This window comes from Amblyraja radiata, chromosome 18, assembly GCF_010909765.2.
Source record: "Amblyraja radiata isolate CabotCenter1 chromosome 18, sAmbRad1.1.pri, whole genome shotgun sequence".
Taxonomy (NCBI): Eukaryota; Metazoa; Chordata; class Chondrichthyes; order Rajiformes; family Rajidae; genus Amblyraja; species Amblyraja radiata.
Window position 1 is genome coordinate 45,154,182 of NC_045973.1, and position 21,225 is coordinate 45,175,406.

The window sequence follows — 21,225 nt, forward strand, 5'->3', positions numbered from 1 at the left end:
ATTTTCTTTTCACAGCAAGAGGAATACAACATCCTCATCGATTTGTGATTGCTCAAAATGGAGAATACGTCTTAGGCAAGGCACTGGGCACCTCTCGTCTCTTAGTCAGTGGGTCACCAATGAGGTAGATAGTAGTACAGGACTGCTCTCTGGTTGTGGTGGGATGATTCAGTTGCCCGCTAACAGCTGGGAAGAAACTGTCCCTTAATCTGGAAGTGTGCGATTTCACATTTCCATACCTTTTGACTGATGGGAGAGGGGAGAAGGACTAGTGGCCAGGGTGCGACTCGTCATTGATTATGCTGTTGGCCTTGCTGAGGCAGTGTGAGGTATAAATGGAGTCAATAGAAGGGAGGTTGGTTTGTGTGATGGTCTGGGCAGCATCCACAATTCGCTGCAATTTCTTGAGGTCGAGGACGGAGTTGTTCCCAAACCAAGCTGTGATGCATCCTGATAAAATGCTTTCTATATGGACCTGTAGAAGTTGGTGTGAGTTGTAGGGGACATGCCAAACTTCCTACGCCTTCTAAGGAAGTAGAGGTACGTGAAAGTGACAAAAGGAACACAGAACAACCCACACTTCCATCCTGTTAAGTCTACAGATCGTGCACCTTGGAGACTTTTCAACTTGGAGCTCCGAGAGCTGGAGGAGAATCATTTAATGCTCAACCCTGAGGGACGATCTAGGAGGCAGCAGCTGTGTACAAATTGGCTGCTATTTTACATAATAGTGACTATGCTTGTAAATGTACCAAGTAATCATGGATCTTATTTATTTTTTTAAATCATTTACAGAATTAGGGCATCATTGCCAAATCCATAATTTACTGTTCATTTCCAATTGCCTTCGGATGGGGGATTCATTCTGTGCAGTGAAGGATCATTCAGTGCTACTGGATAGGGAGTTCCAGTATTTTGACCCGATGAAAATTAACGATGATGCATTTCTAAGAGAGAATAATTTGTACCTTGGAAGGAACTGTGCAGGTGGTTACTTTCCCATTTCCTTGCATTTCTACATATTAGATGGTTTGAAAGTGTGTAATTTGCAGCCACAGTTAAATCAGGGGTGGAGTGACTGAACATGCAGGTTTTTAGATAGGGTTTCAATAAATTAGGCTGCTTTGTTCAGAATCATTCTGATTATCAGCAAGGACATCAGTAGACCAAACTCCCAATGGACCTGCCTGGTGAGAGCCAAGAACCAAGGAGAGCTTATCAGGGACAGCGAATGGGCCAGAACCTATTGAAAGAAGCACTGCAAAAAACTCTTTACTTAAGATTTACTCTCCAACATAATCCCTGGTGAAGTTCTTAGAGATGACATTTAGAATAATGCAAGTAGTCAGAGGAAACATAGATGCCTAAAAAAGGAAAAACCAGCAGGAACATCGTGCTTTTTTTAAAGCCCGCCATGCAGTCATTTTGCTGAAATCTTTCTTGTGACAACAAATGAGTCACAGTCGTAGAATGATGAAATTCCACAATAAACACCCTCGAAATAAAGTATACCTTTCTCAATAAACTTATATCATTTTAAATTGCAACACAATGTATGCAGCATTCGGATGCTAGACTGAAAATTCTTGAAGGATGAGATTCTTTAGTTCTACACTAGCCTTCTTATTTTAATGGAACAGCTTGTTCATACTGGCCAGTATATTTGTAGTAAAAACAATGTATTAATTTCTTGGGAATGCTGGAATTGTAGCATTACAAATAACTCATTTTAAGAAACAGCCTAAAACAGAAATGAAAACATATTGGTAGTGGCAAGTCAAATATTCCACTGCATGTTTCCAAAGTAAGCTCAATGTACAGCAATAGAAATAGAATGCCGCTCTAAACTTCCCTATATACTGGCTTTCCACAATATTTTCATAAACTCCATGAGAGATAAAAATGTCTATAAAAATTGAGAATGCAATTGCTTAGAGTATCCACATTGAGGCTTAACAATAGTTCAGTAGATCCATGTACATCATGTTTTGAGAAAAGGTGCATAAACCGATAATATCTCAGCTGGTTCTGAGACCAGTGGCAGGGAGGAGAAGCACTTGTCTGCCCCTAGTACTATTGCTGCCTGCACTGATGCAGCGAAGCTTGGCATTCTCCGGAGCATCAATGATCCCAGCACCCTTAGATGGAGGGAGACCTCAAACCACAACTGTTGCCCATCCCTGTTATCCTGGAGGTACCCAGGGAGGACCTGCTTGGCCATTGATCAAGAGGGAGATTGCAATAGAATTGTGTTTTGAAAGATGCTGCCTGCTGTATCTTTGGTATAGTCTGTTGTCTGCAATAAAACGTTTCTCACATTTACTCTGTCCAAAAAAACTTGAGGGATTTGATCACCATTATAAAATCTCCCCTTCATCTTCCGTTTCGAGGAGCTCCCGGTTTCTCCAACTCGGCTAACATTCCAGTAATTCTTCCACTGGACCCTAACCAAAGCTCAAATTCTATTCTAGTTTGGCATTCAAAATTAGCCACCATGACCCACAAAGCTTTGTACAAATTTTAACATAGCTTACTTACTCTTATGTTATCAAGGTTACAACTTTTAAACTTCCCCATCGACCTCCCCATTCTGTTTTTCCCCCTCGACTTGAAGATAATTTTGCATAAGTTTCTCTTTGTTCTTTCTATCTAGATATATAATCATAGATATCTCCAAGAACATAGAACCAAGACTAGGCCTTTTTTTTTTACTCCTTTACCTCATTTTATTACGTATCCATTTTATTGTACCAAATCCATTCAGGGAAAGCATAAGAATAGTTCTTGCATTCAGTTAGAAGTATATGTTCCAGAAAAGATACAGGAATAATGAAGCTGGAATGATAGCTAACTTTATGGCAAACCAAGTTGAGTCCTAGCATCCACCTTTGTCTCAATGCACAATCTCTTCGTGACCAGATGAGATTTCTCTGGATCCTCCTATATCCCAAAGGCATTGATAGGTTGGTTGGTAGGCATTGATTGGTAGGTTAAATTGCCAAGTGAAACGTCCTTAGTGTGTAAGAAAGTGGTAAGATCTGGGGGGAATTGATGAGAAGGTGTGGAGAATAAAATAGGCTTAGTATAAAATTGATATATTTGGATAGTTATGGGCCTGTCCCACTTAGGCGACTTTTCAGGCGACTGCAGAAGACTATGCGGTTGACACATGGTCACCACATGTTCACGGGTGGTTGCTGGGTAGTCGCCTTCATGGTCGCGAGGAGTTCCCGCATTCTGGGAATTAGTCGCGGCCTCATTATGGTCGCCGAGAATTTTTCAACATGTTGAAAAATTAACGGCGACGAGAATGAAGCCGCCATGGAGAGTAGCGAGAATTCTCGTGCCGTGGTTGGGTTGCCAGGAGGTCGAAGGATCTCGTAGGTTGTAGCCGGTGCTGACCGATGAATTTCATTGGGGGAAAAAAAACGTAAGCAGTAGTTTCCAGAACCAAGGATAACCGACAGACAGAACAGCCGTGTATCTCTGGCTTCTTAAAAGTTATCTCCACTCCTTCTCCCCCCTTCCCCCCCCCCCTTTTTAAAGGGCTTGCATGACCCTTCCCATGCAATGTACTTTCACCATCTTAATTAAAGAGCCAACCATCCTATAGACACATATAGTGTGTGTCTATATCACATTGGCTTTGCACCGTGTGAATTTCAGTCAGACAGCGCTCCCCCCGCTTGCCCTGTCCCCCGCCTGCATAACGGGCTGGTGAAAGAATCGATGTGTGTGTCCAGTATTTGACAGTCGCTGTTTCAGTCGCCGGTCTTTCAGGCGACTGACGTCTACTTCACAGTCCTTGGAGGCTGATGTGTGTAGGAAGCAACTGCAGATGGTGGTTTAAACTGAAGATGGACACAAAATGCTGGAGTATCTTAGCGGGCATCTCTGGAGAGAAGGAATGAGATTTGCGTCTACCTTTGGTCTAGCCTGCTTCCGTTCTGTATGACTAAATAGGTATACAGTAAAAATGTAACATTTCTAATTAAAATCTTATTAATAAAACAATGTTTAACAATGCTTTGAATATTTATGGTACAACTACATTTTAAATACAAGGAAGTTATAAATACATTTTGCAATGTTATTACGGAAAAGTGGAGACACTCACCTGTTCATCTGAACCTCCCGAAGCAAAGAAGTCCCCGGCAGTGGAAAAAATGACACAAGTAGCAGGACCCTTTAAATAGACAATAGGAATTGTATGTTATTTTTAATCCATACTTTATTAAAGAATGGGTTCAAATGATAGAGCATGCTGAGTAACCTACAAAGAAAAACACTATTTATGCAGGCGATCAACATACAATGCTGAAATAGCTTCCAAAGTGGACAACTTTCCTCAGCCCTGCTCATAAAAAAATGACTTTAATTCTCACCATTTATTCTGCTCATTTAAATAACAGTTCATTCAAACTCACACAATAGCTTTTTAAAAAATTGGAATCCAGTTATCATTTCTATTCAAGGAAACCAACAAAATTCTACATCAAAAGACTGAAAACACACATGGTTCTCTCACTGCATTAGACGAAGATTAGGCAAAAAAAAAATCTGTTCATACTAAAGTAGTGTTACTACCACAATATACTGTGTAGGTTCAACTCTCTTGAGTAAATACTCCAAATTAAATACCTTTCTCCTTTTCCCCTTTAATAAGTTGAAGGCAACCAATAGGCGGCACGGTGGCGTAGTGGTAGAGTGGCTGCCTGACAGCGCCAGAGACCCCCGTACAATCCTGACTACGGGTACTTGTCTGTACGGAGTTTGTACGTTCTCCCAGTGACCAGTGTGGGTTTTCTCAGAGATTTTCGGTTTCCTCCCACACTCCAAAGACGTATTAATTGGCTTGATATAAAAGTAAAATTGTCCCTAGTGTGTGTAGGATAGTGCTAATGTGCAGGGATCGCTAGTCGGTGCAGACTCGGTGGGCCAAAGGGCCCGTTTCCGCGCTGTATCTCTAAACTAAACTAAAGTCGGTCCGTTTCTTAGATTCTGCCATCATAAGTAAATTTAAAATTCATTCACATTAGCCTGGAAAATTAACATTCCCATTCCATAAATTATTGAAACTAATTCAATATTAGATATTATCTGAGCTCAATAATAACTTGTAATTACATCGTCCATTTAACAAAGCAAGTGTCCCAAGGATTTGACAAGAGCAGATGACCAAAAGATAGACCTCGAGAAGTATTTTAACAGAATAAAAAATAAAGAAGTGATTAGGTTAATGGAAAGGAATTCCAGTTTAGCACCTCGGCATCCATTATCATAATGTAATTATTAAAATCATACACATGTGATCGCACTAAACTATAAGAAAAACAAGTATTTCTAATCTTATGGAGTTTAGAAAGCAATCTAGGATGCTTAAATCTATGGTAGTTGGAAGGCATAAGGCTGGTCAGGAGTGTGTTTAAGGGAACAAAGGCAAGGATTAGATTTTCATAACAGCCAATCTCATTCAGTAGTGGAATAGAGGGATATTAATGAGGTTCGAAAAGTAGAGATAGTGCTACTATCAGCTCAAATAGGACAGCAAAGTTATGAGTGGTCTGTTTTACTCTCAGTCAGTAGTGAGATGAATTTATTTAATGGGTTGGCAGTTTCTGGCATGCACAGAAACACAAGATTTAATCTTTGTTGTTTGAAATTCTTGCCACTGAATGAGCAGCCTGACAATTTACAAAAACACAGAAATTATAGTCTTCTTCTTCTTCTTCTTCTTCTTCTTCTTCTCCTTTTTCTTCTTGCGTATGGCGTGCACAGCCTAAAGTTGTAGGACAATTTGTTCTATTTGATCTTATTTGATTGTGCACGCCAGGTTGATTGCATTCGTTGAAACAGGGCGGACCACGTGAAGGTTGCAATCCCCCACCCCAGAAATTATAGTGATGACAGCAAGATAGAATTGTATCAGTGTACATATGGATAAAATGTGCTGCAGACATTTATTCTAGATTACTCCTTTGTAGATTTGCAACATATACCAGAAAATGGGTCCATGCTCCTCTGATATTTTTCCAAGTCTTTTTAGAAATTAAGTATTGTCCATGAAGTACCATGGTCTTTCCTTCAAAAACTAAACAATTATACAGAATTGCTATAAAATGACTACACTGTAATTACTAGCCCAATATGAAGGGCTGAAATATACTTGCATCCGGCTGGCAATTCCATTGAGAACTATTGCCAATGCCCACCTTGTGGACGAGACCATCTCTGACTCTGCGCTTGTTCATTGAAAAATGAGAGAGACCGGTCACAGGCAAGACGTCGATGCATATGACCTCCACCCTGTCTCTGAATTTATCACCGACTCCAGTAGAGAGAAGCAGGGGTACCAGGTGCAATTTGCATCCAATCCACCAGCTCTACACTAAGTAGCTCAACTCCATTCATTTCATTGTGGTCACCAATTAAATTGTAGTACAATTGTTTAAAAATTGTACTTTATTTCTCTTTATTATTCTGTTTTTGATGAATCAAATTATTTTAAGTAATCTTTACTATTATAACTATTTAAAGCAATTTGCACTGTCCAATTGTCAGAATTTTTTAGAAACAATTTAAAAACTCTTTGACAACAGCAAGCTGTCAAAAGCCAATAGAATGTTCTGGGGATGGGGCTTCAGGTCCTCTGACCTGCTATTGTAGTTTGTCACTGAACATTTTCTCATTTAAAATGCTTTGGAAATATATATATGAAAGATGGTGGCATGTGATTTTAGAAGTAATGTTTGAAAATAATGTTTGCCACTTTAATTGTAAACTCTGATATGCTACTTCAATTGAAGAATAGTTAGAGAAAAATAATAAGTCTATGAAAAGCAATATTTAATTTAGTCCAGATTAAAACTGGTCTATGGTTATGAACAACAATTTCAAATCCTACAGGTGTCTTTTTTATATATATAGAAAGAACCCGGACTCTTAAATAACTAAGTTAGAATAGCACATAGTTGAAGAATGAAAGCCTGTACACCAGAATAAATGTTACTTTGCCAATCCTGTATTACAATAAGTACTATTGCTCTCAATTTATTTGTCCCAAATGCAAATGATCGTGTAAAAATCCACTATGCATGCAAATACATCAAACACTTTTCTAATATAAATGACTTGGTAATTACTGAAAGAGAACAAATTTTGTGCTGTTAGATTAAAACAGATTTAAAATAATCTGATGTTAAATTAACACCCCAAAACTCTTAACCCTCCTTGTTCAATTAACCCATCACTAACTTCCTTTAAAAAACAGGTGCATATATGGAAAAGCAGCTGTAAAATGTCAGTCTGAAACAGACAAGCTCTTGCTTAACATCAACCTTGGAAAGGAAGGACCATCTAAGTTATAATTATAGACTGGAATGTAAACTTGGCCACACTCCCTGGGTAAACTAACAAACATCAGCTGGCATCTTACATACCAGGCGCCTGAAACAGAGGTCTTATTACGTCAAAGCATATTTCTGGAATACTATCACTTCCCCTTCTAATCTATCACTTCCTCAGTTCCCTCCCAGAATACTAGTGAGCTGCCAGAGAAAAACATATGTCAAGTCTGGAACAGGCACATTCACCCATATAAATAAATACAGCTGGCATATTTCTCAGAACAGGCTGTTCTGCAAGCACAAACACTATTCTGAACTGCTGCACATACTCCACTTCTTTTTCTGATGAATGTTGTTCTATTCTATATGTACTTTACCAACTTCACATCAATGGACAACAAACAAAAAAAAATACAGATATACTCATCCTAATCATATTCAAAATATTTATCTTCAAAGATAGTGATAGCACAATTTTATTTTTAAAATTAGACAAGATAGATAGTATTTCCTTTCCGTCCTTCCTAAGCTAATCAGTGTCAGTTGTCAGAAATGCCGAATCAAATGCAGAGTTTACAAATGCAGAATCTGAGTATCACAATACTAATTTTATCACCAACGTCATTAAAAAAATATATTGAAAAAGGACAGTGAAAGAACTTCAAGGTTTACAAAATAAAAAACTATATAACTATATAGCCATTTAAATTAAATAAACTGTAGAGGCTACAGGTTGTATTCTCCCAGAATGACAAACAGTAACAAATAGTAACTACAATTATGAGGAGAGACTTGATATGCTGGAAGTATTTTTATGGGGACAAAATGATAAATGGATTTAGGATTTTAATGCAAATGGTCAAGTACTTTAACAGAATGGATTGGAATGGGATAATACTGGGCCTAATCATGCTGCAGTGGGTCCCACTTCCTAGAATCATTACCCATAAACCACTTTTGAGGTTTAGATTTATTATTGTCATGTATACTGAGGTACACCTGATCAGATCAGATAATACTAGACATAAATACAATCAAATCATGCTTAAGTACAATATTGTAGAACACAGAGAAAGATGTAGAGACCAGAATATAGTTCTCAGCATTGTAGCACAAAAGTTCCATAGACCAAAGTCCAATGTCTGGAATGGGGTAGAGGTGAATCAGGCAGTACCCTGGCTTATGGAACGGCCATTCAGTAGTTTGATAACAAATGGGAAGAAGCCGTTTCTGAGATAACAGAGGAGAAGCTGTTTCTGCCCACAATGCCTACTTTAACTGAAGGTGGACCTTTGTCGGTTGCAAAATCTTAAATTATCGTAGGTTTTTAAGATGAGAGTAAATAACTAAAATGAAAATAAATTGAAAAATAAAATTCATCGGCTGCATTTAAAAATAAATTAAACAAAATAACTTGAAAAACTTGCCTTTGACTTTGCTACCTAATTCACAGGCCCAAATTCCTCATTGAAATCAAACCTGGACCAGAACGGACCTGGCATTGGATTTGTGAGATAATTCCTCAGCACAAGGATGGAAAATTCCACACAGAGTATCGTGATGGAGTGTAATAATATATGGGATACCACCTGTCATTCAACAAATCCCATACTTCCAGAATTGAAATGGCACATGTAGTAGTCAGTGAAAAAATGTCGGAAAGAACTGCAGATGCTGGTTTAAATCGAAGGTAGACACAAAATGCTGGAGTAACTCAGCAGGACAGGCAGCATCTCTAGAGAGAAGGAATGGGTGGTGTTTCTGGTCGAGAACCTACTTCAGACTGGGATGCTAATCAAACAGATGAGTGTAGTCGTTCCAGCCGGGACTACCAGAAAAAAAAAAAAACAGGATGATGCGGCTTACTTCATCTCCTGGCAAGGGAGCTAATGGCACAAGATCACCAAATTTCTAATTATCACAATTAAATAGACAAGAAGTCACTGTAAACAGGATGTTGTTTGACATATATTTTAAGAATAACACTACATAAATATATGCAGTGGGGTTGGTACATTATAGGCAGCTGTGGGATCATTTTTTGATTCCTCTGATACAGAGCAATTCATTGGGCGTGTATTATTTTTCATCCACGAAACATCGTGAATGGGAATAAAAAGAACTGCAAACATTAGGACCAGGGTTTAATTCACTCAGACAGTCAATGGTTGTGTTGGCACTAAGAAAGCCAAAGACAGATGATTGCCAAAGAAAATGTTTCAATGCTATGGCCGGCTGTCAGCCAGAAATTTTAGGAGGTCAGGTAATGAATAAAACACTGTTCCCCCGCAGGGAACTAACGGCCAGTTAAAATGTTAAGATAGTGTGGCAGGCAGGAAACCTGAAGGTAAAGTCTGCTCATAACAATCACATATTTAAATAAGGTACCTGATGAATGTACCAAGATACCTGACAACAGGGAACAGGAGACAGCCATTTAATAAAGCCACGGTTATCTCTTGCTTCAAGACACCAAGAGTTTAATCAAATCACTCTTTAATCTTCTATATTCATAGAGTATAACCCAGGTTTAAGTCAACTCTTCTCATAGAGATTATCCTGGTATTACAATATTTTACAACAAACACATTCAACCCAAGGCACTGTGCCAAATTTCTCAGATGTTGCAATCAGTGCAACAATTAATTTTTCTTTTCATTCAGAAATCAGATGTCCTCTCTTTTTTTAAATACAACAACAAATGCAGTTTATTAAAAAAACATTTCAAGTGCTGTTTACATTCATAAGCTGGGTCAGCTTACAAACAGAAACATTCTGTACTAAACAGAGAAATTACAAATGCACAATGAATCTACAAACAGAATGGTTATAGATATGGGCTAGGCATTTAAAGGTTTTATTTGAGCTTTGAGATATAGCATGGAAACAGGCCCCTCAGCCCAAATAATCCATGCAGACCATTGATCACCTCTTCACAATGGTTCTATGTTATACCACTTTCTACACACTTGGGGGCAATTTACAGCAGCCAACATCTATAAACTTGCACATCTTTAGGAGGAAACTAGACCACCCAGCGAAAACCCAGTGGTCACAGGGAGAATGTACAAACACCAGACAGACAGCACCCGAGGTTAGGATTGAACCTGGGTCTCTGGCGCTGTGAAACAGCAGCTCTACCAGCTGCGCCACTGTGTCGGCTATGTGCGGACCAAAGCTCTGATGCGCGAGACAATTTAAATTCCTTTAATCAACAACTATAATGATGACCGCAACACCACCACTAAGATCTACATGTGACTCTAGGTCTTGAACAATATGGCTGATTCATCAGTCCTCCAAAACGGAATCAAAAGTGAATGGCTTGCTTCAAAATGTTACGTCCAAACAAAATTGTTAAACCAGATGGTCTACCCATATCAACTCTTGGACTGGAATTTGGACTTGGTTGAATCACTCCTTGTGAATTACTTTGAAATATAAGAAAATGCATTTATTCAAATCCTAAGGGGGAAAAAAGCAAAAATGCTGGAGGATCCCAGTGGGTCAGGCAGCATCTGTGGAGAGAATGGACAGTCGGCATTTCAGGCTGGGACTCTTTTTCAGGCTCTGTTTTTTGCTTGCGACTTAGTTCTCAGTAAGGACACAACTGGCGACTGGATCTGCACTGGCTTGTGGGAGAATCAAAATGATAAAATCACACACGCCCCCAGCATCATAATCTACCAAATTTTGCAGATGTCCTTGAAAGCACTGGTAGGAAATATTACGACACAATCCTTGAAGAGACAAGATTGCTTCTTCAACATCAAGGACGGGGCAATTGTGGTACAGATCAAGAACAGAGCCGGCAGCTGGGCATGAGAGCACTATCGACAATCAGTAGTAGTGGAAAGGTATTGTACCACTCAAGCCAGTGGCTTATGTATTGTCTTTCTGCTGACTGGATAAAAGCTTTTCACTGTACCTTAATACACGTGACAATAAATTAAACTGAAACTGTAGGGTAACAACCTTGATTCAAAGAATGCTTGACAACATGCCAGGACCAGATAAATCTAAAATAGAAAAGTGGTGACAACCTGATGAAGTTCCATAAGCACCATTCTCCACAGGGGTGCAAGCCCAGCATATGAATACCAAATACAACATTGAAGCATCTACAATCATCTCAACACCTTATCATTCACGACCATGCATGACCACACACTTTGCTACCCTGCATTCCACCTACCATCACTTTGCCGACTCTCCCAACCTGTCCAAGCACTCCCTGCTTCCTCTGCACTACCTGCCCCTCCACCCAACTTCGTATCATCCCCAAACTTGGCCACAAAGCCATCAATTCCATCATCCAAATCATTAATTTATAACATGAGAAGTAGCGGACCCAACACTGACCCCCCGCAGAACATGACTAGTCATCGGCAGCCAACCAGAAAAAGCCCCCTTTACTCCTCCACTCTTTGCCTTCTCCAATCTGAAGAAGGGCCTCGACCCAAAACGTCACCCATGCCTTCTATCCAGAGATGCTGCCTGTCCTGCTGAGTTACTCCAGCATTTTGGTCTATCTTTGGACGTAAACATAGATAGGCACTGTTCGGAGACCTGTATATAACTCCCATCATGGTTCTTTTAGCCATGGAGTTTCTTAATAATAATAAATTGAATTTATATAGCGCTTTTCAGGGACTCAAAGTCGCTTTACAAGGCAAGGCAAAAAAAACAAAAACAAATATAAAACAAACCAAAAAATGAGCAACAATTCAAGCACAGATGAAAAGGGAGGGGGACGTGGGGCTAAGGATAGGCAGAGGTGAAGAGATGGGTCTTGAGGCGGGACTGGAAGACGGTGAGGGATTCTTAACTCCACACACAAAGATTCAACATCTTCTGATCTTATGTGATCTCTTGCTAAGGGATCCACGATGCCATGGTTAGGTTGCTCATCCTTCCAACACCCCCCATACTCGTCTGAAAAGGGAGCAAGAAATCTCAGACCTGCTGGACAAACTCAAGGGCTGAGGCTCCTCTGACATTGCCTTTGGATCCCCCTACCTGCCTCACTTGCAGTCACATCCTCCTTCTCCTGACCACGGAACAAACTGGAGGAAGTTAATCTAACGGGTGTGACTGCCTCCAGAAACACAGCATCCAGCTAATTCTCCCTGTCTCTGATGTGCCGCAGGTCGTCAACTTTGAGCCAGAGTTCCTCAATCAACCAACACTAGGTGCCGGTGCGGTCACCAGGAACTGCCAAGGGGTTCACCAGCTTCATCATCATACAGCTGCAGCACATCACGTGATCCTGCATGCCTCTTTTATTTATTTCCAACAATTCCTATTTGCACTTCCCACCTTCTGCTGCTCTGCTCTGGGCCTGATATGGCAGCACTCTTTTTCTCAGTGCTTCTCAACAAAGCTTCTCAGGCCTTAAGTTGCACTTTTCCTCAACACGGCAGTTCGCCTCAATATGGCCGCTCAACTGTACATTGCTTTCCTTCTATTTGTACTCGGCCTTTTGCTCAACCAATCGGGACACCTGCATATCCCATCTTCTCAATCAAGTACACTCTAAACCAGCAAAAAACTCACATTGCACTTTTCCCACCAATTTTAAAATCATCTTCATCTCTTTCATCCTGAAACAATATGATACGATGGAACTTTATTTATCCCAGGAGGGAAATTGATCTGCCAACAGTCATAAAACACAAGATACATGAAACATTAAATTAAAGTGACGAGTGGATAGGATTGGGGCTGTGCAAAGGGTTGAGGGGGGGGGGGTGGAAGTCAGTCTACCCCATGACAGAAGGAGGCAGAGTTATCCTGTTTGATAGCCAAAGGGAAGAAGGATCTCCTGTGGCGTTCTGTCCTGCATCTTGGTGGAACCAGTCTGTTGCTGAAGGTGCTCCTCAGGTGTGTCATGGAGGGGGTGAGCTGTATTGTCCAGGATGCTCCGCAGTTTGAGGAACATCCTCCCCTCCAAGACCATCCCATGAATCCAACTCCACTCCCAGGACGAAGCCAGCCTTCCTGATGAGTTTGTTGATCCTGTTGGCGTCCGCGGCCTTCGCCCTGCTGCCCCAACACATGGCAGCGAAGAAGATGGCACTGGCTACCACCGATTGGTAGAACATCTGCAGCATTTTGCTACAGACGTTGAAGGAGAGGAGCCTTCTCTAAAAGTACAGCCGGCTCTGTCCCTTCTTGTACAGGGCCTCAGCGTTCCTGGACCAGTCCAGTTTACTGTCTAGGTACACTCCAAGGTATTTGTACTCCCTGGTAAGCTGCCCATCCACACCATTGATGGAGACAGGGGACAGCGGTGTTCCTCTCCTCCTAAAGTCCACCACTAACCCCTCAGTCTTGTCGGTGTTGAGGTGCAGGTGATTCAGCCCACACCACTCAACAAAGTCGTTGACTACACCTCCGTATTCAGCTTCCCTCCGCTCACTGATGCTGCCCACAATTGCAGAGTCATCTGAAACATCTGTAGGTGGCAGAAGTCTGAGTTAAATCTGGTCCGAGGTGTAGATGGTGAACAGGAAGGGAGAGAGGTCCGCATGGTTCCCAATGGATCTCCTGTGTTGCTCACTACCATGTCCGAGACACAGTTCTGTAGCCTGACATATTGTGGTTGTCGAGACAGGTAGTTGTGATCCAGGACACCAATGGAGCATCCACCCGCATCTTCGTCAGTTTGTTCCCCAGCAGTGCAGGCAACGGTATTAAAAACACTGGAGAAGTAAAAAAATATGATCCTCACAATGTTTGCCGGCTTATCCAGGTGAGCATAGGTACAAAGGAGTAGGTGGATGATGGCGGCCTCAACCCCCATTTTTGTTTGGTAAGAGAACTGCAGGGGGTCCAGGTAGGGTTTAACCAGGGGTCGCAGGTAAGTGAGCACCAGCCTCTCCAGGGACTTCATGATGTGGGAAGTCAGCGCCACTGGTCTGCTGTTATTGCAACAAACAAGAGCCAAAAAAATGTCCATTTCCAACACTGAGACTGTAATTGCCAGCCAATGATATTCAATTCCATCCAGCAAATCCCTCAACATCAACTTCACTGACAAGATACCAAGTGCTAGAATGTTGAAATATGAGAGATGACCAATGTCATGAATATTCTGCACAATTCCCAACATAAAAACTCAAATATTGTACATACAATGGTGCCCGGAAGCATCATGTTTTTGCAAAAGTTTTGCCTTTCACTTATATAAGACATGTTGAATTAATAATTAGAACACTGCAAACTGAAACCTCTAAACATAATGGACAAATTTATGCTTTGCAATAGTTCCAGTAGAAATTTTGTGAAAGAAATGAAAGAAAAAAAAAAGAATTGTTGTCTTCGACACCTTAAGAAGGATTCTCAACATAACTTGGACTTTAGTTTAGTTTTAGTTTTAGTGATGCAGCATGAAAACAGGACTTCGGCCCACTAAGTCCACGCTGACCCGGCCGACTTCTTTGACAAGATGTGAAAATAAGTAACTAGTTAAGAATTTGGTATACTTGGGGGGGGCGGGAAATAAAATCAAACTGTCACCCTGCTAAAGGAAGAATGTGATTAAACTGTATAGGATGCAGAAATGATTTCCAGAAGGTTAACTAGAGCCACGGATGAGTTATAAAGAGAGGCCAGAATGGCTGGGACATTTTTTCCCACTGGAGTACAGGAGGTTGAGGGGTGACGTTCAATATCTATACCAAATTGTGAGTGGCATATAAAAGGCAAATGTTCACTATCTTTTCCCAGAGCAGAGGAGCAAAGTGGATTGCATAGGATTATGGTGACAGTGGAGAAATTTAAGAGAGACCAGAGGGCAATTTCCACCCACAGAGGATGGTGCTTATGAGAAATAAGCTGCCCAAAGCTGTAGAGGTGGGTACAATAGCAATTTTTAAAAGACATTTGGACAGGTTTAGAGGGATATGCGCTATATGCAGGCAAAAGGGACTAGCTCTGCTATAAAACCTGGTCAGAATGAACAAGTTGGGCTGAAGGACCTATTCACATGCTGTACGACTCCATGATAGACACAAAATGCTCGCGTAACTCAGCGCTACTCCAGCATTTTGTGTCTATCTTCGGTGTAAACTGGCATCCGCAGTTCTTTCCTACACTGTATGACACTCAATCAAATGAGGATCCTGGCTGAAATGCCAAACTTGAATGAAGCCAGCTCACCTGATGACCATGGAGAGTGTAGAGCAACTTTCCCTCCAACAAATCAAGTATCTTTAACGTTGAATCATTGGATGCAGTGACGAGATAATTTCCAGTTGGATGAAATGAGAGGCAGTTTACCACAGCACTATGCACTGCAAAAAATAGAAACATTACCTAACAAATTCAACTAGCAATAGATATTCTACCATAGAAGACCCTAAACAATTTAGAATTAGTGAACTTTATTTAATGCCGTATTCCACTATCTGCTAAAAATCATATTCAGCCCAAAACATAGAAAACAAAATTAAAGTAACCTCCTGACGTGTGAAGGGTGGAGCCATCCTTCCAGACGAGTGAGCTTTAGGGTCTCATTTACCAAGCGTCATGAATTAGCAGGATTTAGTTTTGAAATCAATGCAAAATGATCAGCCCCGGTCTTCCTACAGAGTGGTTATTCACTCAAGCCACTATGACCAGCATAACTTGCTTCCAGCATCTTAATACTGGTAAAATGTCTCTCTTATGCCATACCAACATTTTTTTCCAAGCAATTATTTCTTCCTAATTAGCATTCGTACATGTGTAAAATGTTCATAGCAATAGTTAAGACACCATAACAGTTACGTGATTAAATATGCAATCCAGCAGTCTGGATTAACGATCTTGGGACCTAAATTCCAAATCTTCATACGGCAACCAATTCATTTAAATTCAACTAATTAATTAAATAAATGTCATTATTTCAGTTACCGCCTTTTTTACAATAAACTATGATGATATCATTAAAAAAACATCCAGTTAATTAATATTCTTTAGGGGAAGAAATCTTGTCGGGCTACATACAACTCCAGAAGCATATCAATGTGTGGTTGAGATGGCCGAACTAATCCCATAATTAAATCAAAAACACCATACAGCATTCATTCCATGGACTGCAATATTCATAGTGAGCTCTACCTCTCAAAGGCAAACAGCTTGCAATAAATTTCTAGCCTTGACAGCAATTCCCATATTCCATGAATAAATAACAATGATAAAAAAAATGTTATTAATACTAGATTCATATTCAGCCTGTGGGCAGAGTTTGTTCTTACGATTATCAAATACTTCCCACAAGAGAAGTCACTTCAACATTTGTATGGATCGCCAGAAAGTCAGATGATCACAAAACATGTTAAAAAATATCCATAAGGTGTGTACTCAAGAGTTATGTCGTGGAAGTAATCATGGAAGAATAATTTATAGAACTGAATAAGCAAATCTGTGTTGCAGTCCACATAACAGGTACTACAAACTCATTTTCGGCTCCCAAACCCTCTTTGTGATTTAAGGAAAATAGGTAACAGAAATTACTTTCATAAATTATCTCCAGCAGGATGCAGGTGACTATTATAAACCCATTTAAGGTACATTTTACCTCCTGCTGCCGAAGGCACATAACAGAAAATGCAATCTCCTTACCTCGATAATGTTGAAGAAGCTTATTCATACGAATATCCCAAAGTTTTACAGTATTGTCTGTTCCTGCTGCTGCGATACAGGTTCCATTGGGATGGAAATCTACATAGTTAACAAATCTTTGAGGGGAAGAAAGGGTCATTTTTAGTTGCTTCTTATAGAATAATAATAACATTACACTTTATTGTCATTGTAAATAAATACAACAAAATTTCAGGCGCCCGAGCGGAGCTCCAACGTACCAGATAAATAATAACGACAATGGGAACAACAAAAACGGCAAGAAAAACGGCAAGTTGTCAGAATGTGCAATATTTCTCAGTATAGTGTTGTGGCAGGGAAAAATATTGGCTACGGGGGTGTGTGTTCAGTGCAGAGTTTAGAGTGGTGATGGTAGAAACTGTTTGTTAATCTTGTGGTGTGTGATTTGATGGACCTCTAACGCTTTCCTGAGGGCAGAAGGGCAAAGAAGTGATGTGCGGAATGAGATGAGTCCTTTCGGATGCGTGATGCCTTCCGTAGGCAACGAGAGCTATAGATGTCTTCCAGGGCAGGCAGGTGTGTGTTGATGATCTTCTAGGCTGTGTAGATGACTCTCTGCAGAGCCTTCTTATCAGTCGCAGAACAGTTGCCGTACCATACCAGGATGCCATGTGTCAGGACACTCTCCATGGAGCAACGGTAGAATGACACCAGCAGCTGTTGTGGCAAGTTGACTTTCCTGAGTGATCTTAGGAAGTAAAGACATTGTTGTGCCTTCTTTACCAGGGAGTGCGTGTTAGTTGACCACCTGAGATCTGCTGAGATGTGGGTGCCCAGGAACCTGAAACTGGAGACTCTGTCCACTCTTTCTCTGTTTATGTGCAGTGGGGGATGGTCACCCTGCTTCTTCCTGAAGTCAATGATGAGCTCTTTTGTTTTCTTGGTATTGAGTGCTAAGTCATTCTCTGAGCACCAGCCTATTAACCTCTGTACCTCCTCCCTGTCAGCTGACTCATCGCCCTCAGTGATCAGCCCCGCCTAGTTGTGTCGTCTGCAAATTTAATGATGGTGTTTGTGCTGTGGGTCGGTATGCAGCCATAGGTATAGAGGGAGTAGAGGAGGGGGCTCAACACACAGCCTTGTGGAGCTCCTGGGCTGAGTGTCAGAGTGGGGGAGTGGTGGGGTCCCATCCTGACTGACTGCGGCCGGTCCGTTAGGAAGTCCCTAATCCATAGGCAGATGTTGTGTTCGAAGCCTAGGTTAGACAGCTTGGAGACCAGTCTACTGGGTATGATTGTGTTGAATGCAGAGCTGTAATCCACAAATAGCAGTCGTGCGTATGCTCCCCCTTGTTCTAGGTAGAGCAGTACAGTATGGAGGGCAGTGGCAATGGCGTCACCTGTTGATCGGTTTGCTCTGTACGCATATTGGTGTGGATCCAGGGTTGATGGGAGAGCGGCCTTGATGTGCTTAAGGACCAATCTCTCCAGGCACTTCATGATTATTGTCGTTAGTGCAACCGGCCTGCAGTCGTTGTGGCAGGTTATGGCTGTCTGCTTCGGAACTGTATTGTATTGTATTGTATTCAAATTTATTGTCATTGTCTCAATTAGAGACAACAAAATGAATTTCCCTTTACAGTCAGTATCATAAAAATAAATAAATAATAAATAATAAAACACATTAAAAATAAAATAGAATTTAAAAAAAAAGCACAAACACAGAAAGTCCACGACACAACATAACACAATGGCACCAAGGTGAGGAAGGCACCATAGTCCAGCCAGCCTCCCCTCCGATCTTCCCAGATGTTCACCCGTGGTCGGGGTCTTCCAAGCACCCGCAGTCGCCACCCCGGGTGGCCCGATGCTCAGACCTTCTCTCCGGGCTGATGGAATGCCGACGCCGAACCCCGACGGTGAAAATCCTCCTCAGCGGCCCGGACCACCCGATCAGCCGCCTCCCATCGGAGTCCGCAGCTCCCGAGTCCGCAGGCCGAGCCGGGCAGAATCGCAGGACCCCACGATGTTTGTCAGCGCCGCCCGCGTTGGGAGCTCCGCGAACCACAGCTCCAGGATGTCGGTGCCACAGGCCCAGCACTCCGGGCTCCAGACGGCGATCCCCGGTAAGGCATCGCCAGCCCCGCGATGTATCAGCGCTATCCCGCCGCTGCTGGAGCTCTGGTCGGTCCAGACAGGAAAGGCCGCACCAATCCAGTAGGTAGGCCGCTGGGGGGGGGGGGGGCGAGGATGCGACTCGAATAATAGTCGCGTCCTCTCCAGGAAGCGACTGAAGGACGGTATCCCCCTTACCGTACCCTCTTCCCCCACATTAAAACATTAAAAAAAACATAAAAAACACACTTCAACATAACAAAAAAAAACGAAAAAACAAAAAGATACCGGGCTGAAGGTGGAGGCAGCTGGCACCAGCGCCACCGAAAGGCACCTGGCACTATTTCTGATGTTTTTAGGCATGTGGGGACCATGCATTGTGCCAGGGATTGATTGGAAATTTTTGTAAATACGTCAGTTAACTCATCAGCACCGTCTCTGAGAACCTGTCCTGGGATTCCATCCGGACCGGCTGCCTTCCGTATGTTAACATTCCAGAGTGTGTGTGTGACATCAGCAGTCTGTATGATAAGTGTCTGGCTGTTGGGTGTTGGAGCTGGAGTAGTGGGCATGACAGTCTCTCTTCTCTCATGACAGCCAAAGAAGTGGTTGAGCTGTTCTGCCAGAGAGGCACTGTGGCTGGTGGATGAGTTGGTGTTGTTTTTGTAGTTGGTGATGTGCCGTATATCTTGCCATACGCGACCGGAGTCCGAGTTATTGAAGTGACTCTCAATCCTTCGCTTATAGGCTGCTTTGGCATTCCTGATACCCCTCTATAGAAAGCTGTAGTACTAAACTGTTTCTTCCATACATACATTGAGTAGCCTAGCAGAACCAATTTGCAACAATAGCATCATGATTGATCACAGTGCAAAAAATATTAGAAATTTAGCAGACTTGGAATTTTATAAAACAATGACCTTCTATATCCAGGTGGGATAGTCTAATTTCATCATCTACTGAATATGACACGGAGAACATGGCAAATTGCTGAATAATTGAGAATTAATGCTTTGGCGGAAAAGATACTGGGGATTGATTTGTTGAAAATATAGTTGTGAGGCAGAGCTCACTATTATTTATGCATAAAGTAAACAAGCTCCTTGTTTACTTTATGCATAACTAATATGCACTTATTACTCAATGAAATCTAAAATCATGGACATCTTAGTTAGAGATTGCAGCTGCGGGGGGGGGGGGGGGGGGAGAGAAAAAACAACATTCTTACCAGCCATTCAAAAACTGCCACTGAAGTTTTGACCTTAAATTCTTGAGGTCTAAATGATTTTATAAATGACAAGAGTAATTTCTACCCAACAACAGGGGCAGCACGGTGGTGCAGCTACTGCCTTACAGCGCCAGAGACCTGGGTTCGATCCCAACTACAGGTGCTTGTCTGTACGGAGTTTGTATGTTCTCCCCATGACCTGTGTGGGTTTTCTACGAGATCTTCAGTTTCCTCCCACACTCCAAAGACGTACAGTTTTTTAGGTTAATTGGCTTGGTATAAATGTAAATTGTCCCCAGTGTAGAATAGAATAGAATAGAATGCCTTTTATTGTCATTCAAACAGACAAGGTTTGAACGAAATTTCATTCCTAGTCATGACATTACAAAAAAAACCACGTCGAGGCGACTGGGGCTCACGATGTTAAAGCCCCCGGCGGGCAATGGTAAGTCCTGCAGCCGTTTTAAGCCGCGCCGGGCGATGTTAGGCCCCGCTCTAAGTCATTTCAACCCGCTATTCCGGCGGGAGGTTGCCATTGCCGAAGCTCCGAAACGCGATCTCCCACCAGGGTCCTGCGAGCTCCCGATGTTCCTGTCCACCGGGCCTGCGGCCGGAGCCTCCAAAGTCGGGTTGCTGCCGTGCGTCACCACAGCTCTCCCCGCTCCGAAGTCGGCCAGCTCTGCGACTGGAGCCCTCAGGTTGGACCAGGTTGGAGGCCGCCGCCGGCTCCACGATGTTAGGCCCAACGACACTGGAGACCCGACAGGGAAAAAGTCGGGTCCCCGTACAGGGAAGAGATTAAACGGTTTCCCCCCCCCATATACACAGCTAAACAATAATTAAAATTAGAACCAAAACATACATCTAATGAGACAAAAATTTAAAAAAAGACAGACGGACTGCAGTCGAGCTGCTACCGTTAGGCGCCACCACTTCGCACACTTAGTGT

The 21,225-nt window shown here is 42.0% G+C and overlaps 1 protein-coding gene across 2 annotated transcripts in view; it reads right to left on the reverse strand.

Annotated features, from left to right (window-relative positions):
* Positions 1-21,225, reverse strand: part of poc1a (POC1 centriolar protein A) — a 117,686-nt gene that overhangs the window by 55,679 nt on the left and 40,782 nt on the right. For both annotated transcript variants that reach the window (XM_033037260.1, XM_033037259.1), the window contains exons 6-8: positions 16,956-17,071; positions 15,510-15,643; positions 4,118-4,186 (exon numbers count right to left, since the gene is read on the reverse strand). In XM_033037260.1, coding sequence (XP_032893151.1) covers positions 4,118-4,186; positions 15,510-15,643; positions 16,956-17,071 — 319 coding nt within the window. The remainder of the gene's footprint in view (positions 1-4,117; positions 4,187-15,509; positions 15,644-16,955; positions 17,072-21,225) is intronic.